The 14,336-nt window shown below is 40.6% G+C and overlaps 1 protein-coding gene across 1 annotated transcript in view; it reads left to right on the forward strand.

The window, feature by feature from the left end:
• PREP (prolyl endopeptidase) overlaps nt 1-14,336 on the forward strand; it is a 136,910-nt gene that overhangs the window by 26,815 nt on the left and 95,759 nt on the right. The window contains exon 7 of the mRNA XM_063443545.1: nt 12,834-12,939. Coding sequence (XP_063299615.1) covers nt 12,834-12,939 — 106 coding nt within the window. The remainder of the gene's footprint in view (nt 1-12,833; nt 12,940-14,336) is intronic.

Genomic DNA, 14,336 nt, shown 5'->3' on the forward strand with positions numbered 1-14,336 from the left:
GTAGCATTGTATCTGTGATTGCGGTCACAGGATGTGGTGGGGGTGGGAGGTGCAAGAATATTAGGACGTGCCATGACTCCATAACGTTGTTAAAGCCCTCTTTTGTGAGGACGGCATAATATGTCCTACCTTCAAGAAGGGGTTAAATATGAAACTATGATTCAACACATAAAAGCCAATATATACGCTTACAAGAAACTGGGCTGTTTGTTAAGCAGGTTTGGGGATACTGTAATACGAATACTATATATGTCAGAAGGTTTGATGAAGCAAAGAGAATTGAGCCGTGGACTGCATATTGCATGGTTCAGGGTCTGGCCAGTAGCAATTTACTAAACAGTGAAATGAGTTGTGCGTAAACTGATATAAGCGGAGGTATGGATGCTCTCCATTAATAAATTAATCATCCAATGTGAAGATTGGAACTGTCAGGAGAGGGATACATGTTCTTCTAAAACCCTGATTATCAAGAGATTATGGGATAAGATCAGTCCCCACAGACAAAAATGAAACCCTTTATTTGGAGTAAAAGTAATTGTTCTAGGTTCTATCAAGGTACGTATCCTTTCCATCAGTTTTCAAGGTATTTTTTTTGTATAATACTTTTAATGTTGGGGTTATTATTGGCTTAGACAATCCCTTTAATCATACAACTGCTAGTCAAGCAAAGAAGAATATGGTACACATTGAATTAACCATTTTGTTGTCTGGTAATAATGTCCACATTTTCTTTATTTTTCCATATTGTAGTTCTTAATAAGGCATGACCTTGTAATGTAAAGCTGCTTCATGTCTATTAAAAACAAGTTGCTTGTCGTTGCCTGTTACTTGAAAAAAAAATGTTGCAGACAAAACTTTTACTCGATGGATGAAATTAAAGGGACACTATAGTCACCAGAACCACTACAACGTAGTGGTTCATGTGTTGTTACTCCTGTGTCTGTCTCCCTCCAAGTCAACGGTGCTGCCATCAGCTCCACCACGCCAGCTCGCTGCCTAGGTGTTCTCTTTGACTCCGACCTCTCCTTCATCCCTCATGTTCAATCTATCGCCAAATCCTGTCATTTCCATCTCAAAAACATTGCGCATCGCCCCTACTTAACGCCAAATGCGACTAAGGTGCTGGTCCATTCCACTATCCTTTCTCGCCTTGACTACTGTAATCCGCTTCTCAGTGGTCTTGCGTGCTCCCAACTTGCGCCATTACAGTCCATAATGAATGCGGCAGCAAGGCTCATCTTCCTGTCCGCCCGCACCTCCCATGCCTCACACTTCTGTCAGTCCCTACATTGGCTTCCTATAAAATATAGAGCTCAATTTAAAATTCTGGTTCTTGCTTTCAAATTGCTACAAAATGCTGCTCCCACCTATCTATCCTCCCTTATTCACAAGTATGTCCCGTCTAGGCCCTTACGATCTGCTGAAAACTTACGTCTATCTTCTGTCCGTACTCCCACCTCTGATGCTCGCCTTGAAGAATTCTCGAGGGCTGCACCATTCCTGTGGAACTCGCTTCCCTCCTCCGTTAGATGCTCACCCAGTCTCCACTCCTTCAAAAAATCGTTAAAAACCCACTTCTTCATAAAAGCGTATCAATTAAACTGTTAATAGCTCCTGACTGATTCCTCTTCTGCAACTGTCACTAGTCTAATACTATCCTTACCTTTTTGTGTCATTTTACCCCACTCCCTCTAGCATGTAAGCTCATTGAGCAGGGCCCTCAACCCCTCTGTTCCTGTGTGTCCAACTTGTCTGGTTCCAACTACATGTCTGTTCGTCCACCCATTGTAAAGCGCTGCGGAATTTGATGGCGCTAAATAAATAATATAATAATAATAATGTGGTGTCTATAGCATGTGCCTGCAGGCCGTGTTGACATTTGTGCCTAGTAACACCTCAAGTGGCAGTCACTCAGATGGCCACTAGAGGTGCTTCCTAGTCCAGTGCTGCATACTGGCATTCACTGTCTCCACTCTTTGCATGGAGATGCTGAACATTCCTCATAGAGAGACGTATAGATTCAATGCATCTCTGCGAAGGGATGCTGATTGATGCAGAGAGACATTTTGCCATGCATGTGCAATAGCCTCCCAATGCTTACCTATGTGTAAAGCATTGGATTGGCTGAGATCAGCAAGACTGATGATCTCAGTCATGGCCAGCGGTGGCGAGACCGGCAAAGCTTGAGAGCATGATCAGTGCAGGAGTCACCTAACAATTACACCAGCACTACAGTGTCAGGAATACATTTTTTTTTTTTTTTATTCCTGACACTATCGTGTTCAGTTAACTTTTGTTACAGAGCATTAATCTCAATCTTTTCTAGTTTCATTCAACTCTCAAACGAAGCTTGGATTTGTCTGGTTTTTGCCTTATATTTGAAAAGGGGAATGGGAACAACTGACTTGTATCATATAAAATTTGAGCTGAGTCAAGAACGATTGTTGGTTTGTTTGTAGTATTTTGTTTTCTTTTTGTCCGTGCGTATTTGGGTTTTGTTTCAGAAAAAAAAAAAAAATCTTACACGTCATGTTCCTGGTTTGTCCCTTTAACGGTGGACATAGAACACGAGTAGGTGTTGACGATTTGTTCCAGGTCTTTAGACTGGTGACATTTTTCATATTGTACAAAAGTTATTCCTAGTTTGCAGAGCTCTGTTGGGGAAGGCAACCCGACCTACTTGCTTTTTGTAATTTAGGATAGAAAGCAAAGTGCTGCTGTAAGACTGGAGGTTATAGGCAAATGGGACAGCTGGAGGTAGCATATTGCTCAGGGAGAATGGGAGCCTATGAACTAGGCAAGACATATGAAGGGTATGTTTAAATTCAAGAGTGATTATTCTGATCGCAACTGTGAAAAATACACTTTAACATTGTCAAATACCCCACATTCTTGGTAGGTTAATATAATGGCACATTTATTTTGAGAGAGAGGGCAAGGACAAGGGTAAGGTGAATTTTGCCTGTTAGTAATACTTGTCCTTATATAAAAAAGTCATCCACAACACATTCATCAGTGACACTTTCCATTCCCTTGTGAAACACTTTCTGTTTAACCTCACGGGTGCCAGACAAAATATTGTACATCCCTCTGGCACTTAACTGGGAAATGGCTGTACCCGTCACCTGCAATCTGCTCATTTGATATGATCATTTGTTTCAGGTTTTAATTGTATTAATATTGCCTGGGGTTCCGCTCAGCATAATATGCAATGTTTTAAAACACATACAGCTAACAAGGTCTGTAATTGCTATAGCTCATATTTTACTATTAGTGATCCATTCATAATTTAATGAATCATTAATGCATATTATTTAGCTTACATTGAGATGTAACTTAGTCTTTTTGCGAGATTGTATACATCCATCGTTTCAAAGCTTTCATTTCTCTCTCTTGTAGAATTATGTTCAATTATTCATAAACATGGTTTTTGGCTTGTTTCCATGATAGGCTTCCCTGTTGTTGAACAATAAGCACATATTTATGTAGCTGGAGCACTGAGTAGAGAATAGGTTTATAATGTAAACCAGGGAACGGACTAATGAAGAAATGGCTAAACAAAACCTTGTGGTGAGAAGTCAGGGGCAGATTTGCAACTTTATTTAGAGTATGAAAGAAGTTAACTGTCCATTATGTTTAGTGCTTTAAAATCCATTTTTCTTTGAACAATATTCAGATTGTTTGTAACGAGGATACCGTCAAACAGGTATGCAATGTTAGTTGCTAAGGGTGGTTTAGTTATCTTCAACATAGAAAAAGCCTTCTATGGTTAATAATTGATGAGTGCTGCACTTAAATCACTCAAAGGTGGCATGGACTAATCAAATGCATTTGGATCAGAATAATTAAACATAATGTGGAGTTGTAATTAAGTGCTTCTGGTAAATATAAACATGCAATTGCTAGATGTTAATGAAAAGTCACACAATATGAATACATCTGTGTTTTAGTTAGTTTGTTCTACCATTCGCAACTAATACAAATACATTCCCCTAAATGTTAAGCAATGTTAAGCAATGTATTTAAAATAAACCACACATTAATGTTTCATGTTTTCAGTTTTGAAAAAGCATGATTAGTGCATATGAGAAAAACAAACCTTGATTTGCTTCTAGTTGTATTGATGAGGCTTTGTTTTATTTAATCAAGGCTTTCTGTGATTATGTAAAACATCTAAGACTCTTTAGCAAGTCTAGAGGTAGATTTTTGTGGATGTTTAGAATGTAAAATATCAAAGAAATTAGAAAAAAATGAACCACCATTTTTACAACTTTGCCAAAACATTCTCATTTCTAAAGTACAGTTTTTGACGATTGTTCCTTTGGTATAGTTTATCGCATAAAAACAATTGACTGTAATAATGTAGTATTTTGTTGTAAGACTTGCTAGGGTCATGTAAGCTGTACAGATTTGATCTAAAGACTTATGGGTAGGGGAGCATTTCTGATGCAGGATCACATCTTGAGTTTGAGTTGAGTAGTATTGGCTGAAGCCCGGTTTCTGTACTCGGTGCTTCTGCTGATGTCCGCTCATCGATTAAAACTTGTTGAATAAGGTGAATCAAGAGAATTCCTATCAATTTGTAAAATTACTCCGCTCGGCTTTTTCACTATGAATCGTTCTTAAAATGTCAGTTAAAAAAAAAAAAGGAAATAGGGAAAAACTACTCTTTTCCATAACTTCAAGATTTTCGGACGTTTTACATCTCTCGGTAAGAGCAAAGTGGATGCCAAATGTTCCTAGAGAAATCAATATGTGGGATACACCGGTGTGATACTCAATTTGGATCAAACTTCTGTATGTGCAGGTCACGTTAGCAGCAGTAAACTGACCACACGATCAAGCAAGAAATGTAATCTAAAACAATATAGGGTCATAGGAGAGCTTGTGGAAAGAGTCCAAAATGTAGAATCCAACAAGGCAAAGTGCAGCAAAGTGGGTAATGCAGTCCACATGAATCGTTCACATAATCAATCGATTAGGACAACTAAAAGGTCCCCACCGCAACACTCAAACATAAATTGAAGGTGAAAACCCATGGTCCTAGGCACCTATTTGAGACTCCAGGAGTCTCTAAGGGCTTAACCCTATAAAGAATATACAAAGAGGAAAAGTAATAATACACCGACCATCATACAAACATTGCATGAAAGTCGCTGTATTGCCTGGAAATATCTATAGTCCCAAGTAAATAAAAAGATAATGGGATAAAGTAGAAGGCCAAAATAACTATAGTACAACAACAAAATGTAATCACTAATAAATGAACAGCTATGCCTGCAAATATGTGTCCATTCAATGTGAGGGGTTTATATCCAAATAGAGGAAATCATTGAATAAAATTAGCTTTATTGTGTTGGCTCAGGAGAATGAGCCTCTATTTTATCTCCCAATAAGTGGATTACATAAAGAACACACCGAATCATCCCAGAGGTTATCAAGAATAGGGGTTAATAGTCAAACCCTCTGCCTTAACTGAGTAAACAGGAAAATTTAATTCCCAAATCAGGACAGGGTAGCCAATAATAGTAGGTGGATAGCTATAACTGAGAGAAATCCGTTAAACCATTCAGTATCGTATACCACTAGTAAATAAATTGGCATCCTAGAGATAAATCTGGGAGACAGGTGTTAGCCAGATATAGAGTATATACAGGAGGAAAGTAATAAAGAGTAAGCTAGTCAAAAGTTGAACTGGCAATATTAATCTAACACAGCCTCTCTCCCTGTTAAACTGGCTAGATAGGCATAGGAGGGAAAGATAATAGAAAAAGGATTACATTAAATTAATCAAACGTGCTAAATAAATGTGCAGTGCCCATAACCCATAAGAAAGAACGCCCGATGTGCGGTTCGGTGCAATACTGAGTGCACCTTTCATGCAATGTTTGTATGGTGGTCGGTGTATTATTACTTTTTTCTCTTTGTAGAATCATTCACATATGCTGTGAATTTTTTCTTTTACATTTTTTAAAAGACGAATACTCCCCCCTACAAGCTTATACAGTAACCATGGAGTTGACTGTTGATAGTTTGTTGCTTAACATTACACGTCTCCAGCCAAAACCAAGATGTATAATGGGCATTCAGTGGAAATTTTTAGTTAAAACCGCAATGTCGTTGCCATGCAGTGGCAAAATCTTTTATTTATATATAAATTTAAAACAAAATCTAAATTGCATTAAAGAGTAAATCTAATAGAAAAATTCAAATTAAACTAGGCATGCCAAGTAAGATCATAAACCCACTATCCACTGAAATACTATATGTACTAAATAAAATAAGTTGGGTAAAATAAATATAGGTTTAAAATTTATTTTATTTTTTTTAAAAAGGGATCCTTTTCAAACCTTTTTTCAGACTGATAAATCAAGGATGTCATAGTTGTAGTTATAATACATAAACTGATCAGCCACAACATTTAAACCACGGAAGGTGAAGTGATTAACATTAACCCCTTAAGGTCACATGACGTGTGACATGTCATGATTCCCTTTTATTCCAGAAGTTTGGTCCTTAAGGGGTTAAAGGGACACTATAGTCACCAGAACAACTACAGCTTATTGAATTTGTTCTGGTGAGTAGAATCATTACCTTCAGGCTTTTTGCTGTAAGCACTGTATTTTCAGAGAAAATGTAGTGTTTACATTACAGCCTAGTGATAACTTCACTGGCCACTCCTTGGTGGCTGTCAGAGATCCTTACTGGGTCATGGCTGCCTAAAATGCATCCAAACATTCAGTGTCTCCTCCCTCTGCATGCAGACACTGAACTTTCCTCATAGAGATCCGTTGATTCAATTCATCTCTATGAGCAGATGCTGATTGGTCAGGGCTGTGTTTGAATCATGCTGGCTCTGCCCCTGATCTGCCTCTTTGTCAGTCTCAGCCAATCCTATGGGGAAGCACTGTGATTGGATCAGGCTACCACTTTTGATGATGTTAGCAGACTGCTTGTTTTTCTGAGGCAAACAGCATGCAGATCTACAGCTTCAGGCTTGAATACAGTAAGATTTTGCTATATTTATGGAGCCATGAGGGACCCAGGGGGGCGAGATGGTGGTGCTAACATTATAGGGTCAGGAATACATGTTTGTGTTGCTGACCCTATAGTGATCCTTTAACAAGACTTGTCTTCACTCGTATGACTCGCTTCCTAAATTCCAACTCCCTCCTCGATCCTCTTCAATCTGGATTTCGCCCCCTCCAGTCTACTGAGACTGCTCTTACTAAAGTTACAAATGACCTAATTGCAGCCAAATCCAAAGGCCACTACTCTATACTAATTCATCTTGACCTCTCTGCTGCCTTTGACACTGTTGATCATGGCCTCCTTCTCCTAATTCTTCAACCTCTGACACAGCCATCTCATGGTTCTCCTCCGATCTCTCACAATGCTCCTTTAGTTTCTCTTTCTGTCTCAGTCGGAGCCCCTCAAGGTTCAGTTCTTGGTCCCCTTTTGTTCTCTCTCTATACTGCCTCTCTTGGCAAACTCATTAATTAATTTGGATTCCACTACCACCTGTATGCTGATGACACCCAGATATCTCTCCTCCCCTGACTTCTCCCCTGCTGTCCTGCAACGTGTCACCAAGTGCCTTTCTTCTATCTCTCACTGGATGTCCTCCCGCTTTCTGAAACTCAATCTCTCTCAGACTGATTTTCTTATTTTTCCTCCTCATAATACTGATCCTCCTCCTTTGGTCACCCTGCAGGTTGACGGTACCTGCCTCACCCCATCCTTTCAAGCTCGCTGTCTTGGTCTCACTTTTGACCTTGGCCTCACTTTTGCGCCTCTTGTCTAGTCTTTTGCTAAAACCTGTCGATTCCAACCTTAAAACATTGCCCGCATACTCCCCTTTCTTACGCAAGATGCTACCAAGGAGCTTGTTCACGCTCTAGTAATATCTTGCATCGATTACTGTAATTCTCTTCTAATGGGTCTCCCCAGAAGCCGCACCGCCTCCCTACAATCTGTGATGAATGCTGCTGCCAGTCTCATCTTTCTCTCCTGTCGCTCATCTCACACCTCACCCCTCTGTCGATTTAAAATACTAACCATTACCTATAAAGCTCTAACCAACTCTCGCCCCTCTTACATTTCTTCACTGATTCCTAGGTATGCCCCCACTCTCTTTCTCCACTCTGCTGGCGACCTTCTCCTGTCTGCTGCTCACACCCTTACTGCAATTACCACCATGTCTATTTGCTGTCTATCTCAATACCCTTCCTATTGTGTTTTTATACCCCACCTCTTCTAGACTGTGAGCAGGATCCTCAACTACCTATTGTTCCTGTTACATTTTATTGTCTCATTTGGTAAATTCCCCTTTTATTGTAAAGCACTGCATAGCTGGCACTATATAAATACCAATAATAAAAAATAGTATCATTTCAATGGCACCTGGCAATTAGTGGGATATATTAGGCAGCAAGTGGTAAACTCTTGAATTTCATGTGTTGAAAGCAAAATGGGAAAGCAAAAAGATCTGATTGACTTTGACATGAGCCAAATGGTGATGGTTAGAGACAACTGGGTCAGGGCATCTCCAAAACAGCAAGTCTTGCGGATGCAGTTAGTAACAGTCACATTTTTTTTTTTTTAGGGGTTCTATATTTAGAAGTCATGCATTTTATTCTCATATCTGCGGATATCTTTTATTTTAGGATTGGCATTTCGATATTTTTCTTGCTTATCCTGATCTGTTTCTCATATTGTCTTGGACCCATTGGCTTTCTTTCAATAGTCCATTATCACTATAAAATGGGAATGTTTACATGTGCATGTGATATCTGTTGTAAATCTGGTAGAGCTCTGCATATCTGTGTATGTTCATCTTTAGCACCTGCAATAATTAAATAAAAATGAAAGATAGGTATTCTAGTACGGCACCAGTTTTTAATTTCACCTGTTGTCTTTTTTTTTTTTTTCTTATTCTTCTAGTTCAGTATAGTCATCTTGAATCTGAACAGGCCCACTTTCATAATTATATATAACTATAGTTTTTCCATTGGGAGTTTGAGTGTGTAAATAGAGCTTAATTTTACCTTAACAAATTAATTCTGGGGGGAACAGAGCTCATGTTCCTAAAGCTATATTTAGGTAAATGATTATTTTCTGCCAATAATTAGGAAATCGTATTTAAAGGGAGATGGCCGCTTCTTAGTATTTGTAATATCATGTTTACTTATTGTGATGGAACCTCAGCCATCCGTTGAGACATTCTGTGGCACAGCACCATCCATTGGTTTGACCAATGTAATGGAACCACAACCACCCAAAGGGACTTTGTGTGGCAGTGATATCTATTGGTTGAACGTTCCTAGTCACCAATGTGTGTGAATGTATTTTGCATATAACTAATTTGCATAGTTACATTTATTATCCAATAGAGTTGTCTGCATAATTTTTCATATGGATACATTTCATGTATTAGAGTTGCTAAAAGTATAACTAGCTAGTTGCAGCATATCTATGCATTGTTTTGGCAATAGTTTGTATGAAGTTTTATTGTTTATATATATATATTTTTATTATTCTTTATTTTTGATGTGCGCAAAATGAAATAACACAGTTACTTGCACTGCCACGACAGCTAGTACAAGGACAGCATAGTGTAGTAGAGGAAAACAAGCATGGCATCAGTGTCAGCTGCACATATTTTTACATTTATATAAAACAACAATAAAAGCGTGATACGTTCAAGCTAGGTAACTTTCTAGGTGGGGTTAAGTCTAGGCATGAGTCGGTAAGATATTCCATCTGGCTTTTAACTGCATTGTGATCCTGCTAAAACCTGCATATCACCGGTAGAAACAGAAGGTAACAGTCTTGGCCCTGTGCCAATACTTGTTGATTGTAAAACAAAAGTGTGACATCGTTATTGTTTAACTGCCATGGCAGGATTGTATTAAAGCATTTACTGGCAGTTTGTGAAACTTAGTTCTGTTCTATTACATTGTTGGTTGTAAATTAATAGAAGTTTCTATTATTTGCGTATATCTCTTAGCTAACTGAAACAAAATCAACTATGGCAAGCTAAGACCGAGCAATAAACATATAACAACTAAATCATGCAAATCTGAGCTTTCCCAGCTTTCAGATGATCACAATGCTCGGCTGGACCGGAGTGGAGGTGTTGCGGCATGCAGTGGTGGGAGCCTGTGTGGACTGGGATGACCCCCCCCGGTCCAGGGGTGGGGGGGTGTCAGAGCGCCGGTCGGAGAACCGGGCGAGCGGCTGTCCCACCCAGGCTCAAGCTTGTAGGCCTCAGGCCTCTACCGGGTTACTTTGGTGCCGCTGGGGGTCTTGTCGGGTATCACCGGGATCCTCATCGCCTGAACAGTGCTGTAATCATATTTTCAGGTCGGTGTCTGCTTGTGGCCCGCAGTTAGCTCCGATATTTCAGCTCAGAAGCAGGAGCTCAGACGAAACACGTCTGATCCGACCGGCGGTCAGGCCCCGCCCCCTGTTAAAATATTTTTTGATTATTATCTGCCATCAGCCACTGATGGTGTAGAGATAAATAGAATGAATAAACCTGCCACTGGTGATCCACACATATGTACCTCTTAAAATGCTTGTATGCATCATCCTGCTTTGCATTCTGCACACTAAGCAACACTACATAATTAATTTGTGTGTACATCAATTTATGGCAGCTTTATTTAAAGAGACAGGAGCAAACACTTAGGGAGTATCCCAAAAACATGGTGTGTGTGTCTGGCGGTCGAAGAATGGAGTTTATCACATCTATTCTGTGACCCAAGAGACCATAGAAACTCTTGACATCTGAAACTGCAGTGGACCAATATGACTTTCATATTGTTCTACATTATAAATGATTTTTTTTTTTTTTTTTTTAATTCTTTATTTTTTCGTGTATTGGCAAACAAGATAACATAATTCGTGATCAGCAGGTAAAACATTTTTACAATACATGGATACTTTCGCCACTTAGCTTAGTCTACACAATTTTATTTTTAAATATGCGGGATTACCCAAGTTTTCCTGTCGTTTGTCCTCTAGCTCATGACTGGGTAGGGCGGTGATCTTGGGCCTAATGTGCCTTGTGGCCAGTGTACAATACGCCCTGGTAATTAAGCTATAGTGAGGCACTCATAGTTGGGCTTGGGTGCCCTCGAAGCCGGGTGTGAGGTCTCATTTTGTTAAGCTGTACCTGAGGGCGGGGGTTATGCTTTATGCACCCAGAGGGCTGCTGTTTTTGCGCTGGCACGCCGCTTGATAACGCTAGGGGGGGAGGGTGCTGAGGTACTGAGCTAGATCTAAGGCTTACGGAGTCGGCAACATAACATAGTAGTAATAGAATAACATATAGAAACATATAAGCAACTTTTGATCCCTTTTAGATAAAATGAAAAGGGGAATAATATGCAACATTTATAGGATTTGTGCGCGTGCATATGGTAGTGCACAGGCGACACTCAGTCCCAACGTTCAGGGTGGCTGTGCCGTTGTCTTGGGTGCGCTTCCTCTTGGCACGAACGGGGTGATGTCTGCTACATTCCAGGCTGGGTGGGCTGTAGTCTGTGGTTGTGCTGTCGGTAGGCCGAGGGCTTGCAGGAAGTTCGAGGCTTCAGCAGGGTGTGAGATAGCGTGTGTCTTCCCTGCCTTGCTGGCAAGTAGCCTGCGGGGGCCCCACTTGTAGGTAATAGACTGCTCCTGAAGCACTTGGGTTATGGGCTTAAGAGAGCGCCGCCAGGACAGGGTGTTTCTAGAAAAGTCTCGGTAAAAAACAAGCTGATCGCCTTCAAAGGGCACCGTGGGAGTACCCCTTACTGCCCCCATAATAATGCCCCGGTCAGCGTCACGTACCAGTTTGAGCAGGACTTCCTTAGGCGTCTCCTGGGCTGAAGTAGTTGTTTTATTAAGCCTGTAGCAGGAGTCCACTAGTATCTGTTTGGAGTGCTTGGGCATGAGAAGGGTGGCAAGAAGCCTCCTGCAGTAGTGGGGAAGTTCTGTATCAGTTATTGCATCCGGAATGCCTTTTATTCTTAGGTTGCGTGCCCTGGCTTTGTCTTCCAGTTGGCTAGTTGAGCCTGGTGATCGGTATATTGTTTCTGCAGTGCTCCTATGGCAGTATCTGTGGCTGTCTGGGCAAGCTTGTGGCCTGCCATGCTTTCCTCCATAGTGTGCATGCGGGTAGTGAGTGCGGATACCTCCTCCCGTAAGTCAGCCTTGAACATGGCTTGAATCTCCGCAACCAGGGCTTTGATATCTGCCCTCGTTGCGGGGGCCGAGTCCCCAAGCGCTGTGGCCGCCAGTGGCTCCGTTCGTCGCCTCGGTGGGGGAGAGAGGTCGGCTGTACTGCTGTCCTCGTCCGAGGACAGATGCGGGTAAACCTCCGCGGGCGCCATCTTGGCGTGTGTCGGCCTCGCTGCATTCCGCATGTAAGTGCCAATATCTTGCGAACCCGAGCCCGGGTCCGGTCGTAGCTTCTTGCTTTTTTTCCCCATATCGTCGGGGTTCAGGCAGCTGCCAGAGGAGGTCTGGTTGCGAGGGATTTTCGGGCTTTTCAGTCTTTTTCTCGGGCTGAGTATCAGAGCAGCTCCGAAACGCGTCCAGCTCGTTTGGGCGCCGGCTCCGCCCCCATTATAAATGATTTTAATTCAGTGGCACTCATTTTGGCATCTTTAACCTCTTAAGGACCAGACTTCTGGAATAAAAGGGAATCATGACATGTCACACATGTCATGTGTCCTTAAGGGGTTAATGTCATTATCTACCGAAAATATAAATCTTTCGTTTTAGGTACAAGCATTGTAGATATTTATAACTTGCACATTTAGTGACCATTTTTTTTTTCCAAATAGGTCTCCGATGACGGCCAGTATGTTTTATTGTCTATACGAGAGGGATGTGAACCGGTTAACCGATTGTGGTACTGCAATTTACAGAAGCTGCCAAATGGCATTACTGGTGAGTCGGTGCTGTTCTTATCTTAAATGCGAGCTTTCAAGACTCTAGAGCAGGCTTCCCCAAATTCCGGCCCACCAGATGATGCTGAACTCCAACTCCCATGATTCTACGAATGAAATAGGCTGAGAATCTTGGGAGTTGTAGTTCAGCAACATCTGGAGTGCCGGAGTTTGGGGAAGCCTGCTCTAGAGAATACTTATGCCCATCAGCAAATCTGTTGATTATTACTAAAGCAATCTCATTCTGCATTGATAACAGAAATATTTCTTGTTGTATGGCATGTCCCATTAATATAGTAATAATTTTAATATATCTGAGGTATGTATACATAAATAAGTGAAAGAATTACATTACTACCCATTCAGTCAGTGTGAGACGATGCTGTTTACGATGGGATATAACTATAATGGATATACATTTTATATATTACATTGTCAATAGGTTATTTGGTGATGACCTCAATGTGGTATAATTTTTTTTTTTTTTGCTCTTATATAAAGGCACTTTTCCAAGTATTGTTTGGTAAGATGACAGAGAAGAGCATTTGTTTCTTTGTGTATGTTAATTAGACAATTTCTCAGTGCGTTACGCAGTACATAACTCTGGCTTGCCCAGAGAATTCTCCTTTGCCGTTGCAGACTTTACTTCAGTGCTGCTGTTCTGTGCCAAAATTAGGAAATGTAAGTTGCATTAAAGTAGAAAATTGGATTGTATCCCTGCTGATGTTTTACATTATGAATTTTTTACTTCCTTGGTGTCTCCGGGAAGTGTTTAAACTTTCAATCTCCATTAAAGTTTGTTTGTTTTCATCTCTGAAACCAACCGAAAAAGAGAAAAATAAGCAAAACTGTTGATTTAATTATTTACTCCGAGACGTCATAACAAAGTACAGTTCATTAAAATTACAGTAGTGTTAGCACTATGTGGTTGAAAGTAACGTATTTCACATAAATGATGGAAAGCATTCCAGTTGATTTATTTATCTAATTTATGTTTGTGTGCTAATGAGTAGGTAAACTTCTAAATCATTCTCATTATTGAGAGAACCAATGTATAATTTCTAGTGTGTATTTAACCCACGAATGTCAAAACTGCTCATTGCCATTACAGAGCAGTTTGAAATTTTGCTTTTAGGTTTGGAGTGGGTGTGAAGGTTGGACGTTTAGAGCAGGGGTCCTCAAACTCCGGCGCCCCCAGATGTTGCTGAACTACAACTCCCATGATTCTCTGGCTATCTATGTAATTCAAAGAATCATGGGAGTTGTAGTTCAGCAACATCTGGAGGGCCGCAGTTTGAGGACCCCTGGTTTAGAGTATTGCAAAAGTGAAGGAGAATTAGATCATACATACTCCCGTTAAATCTATAACCTGGGCATCAGTGTGGTGTCCTGCAGATT

This window comes from Pelobates fuscus, chromosome 2 (assembly GCF_036172605.1).
Source record: "Pelobates fuscus isolate aPelFus1 chromosome 2, aPelFus1.pri, whole genome shotgun sequence".
Classification (NCBI taxonomy): Eukaryota; Metazoa; Chordata; class Amphibia; order Anura; family Pelobatidae; genus Pelobates; species Pelobates fuscus.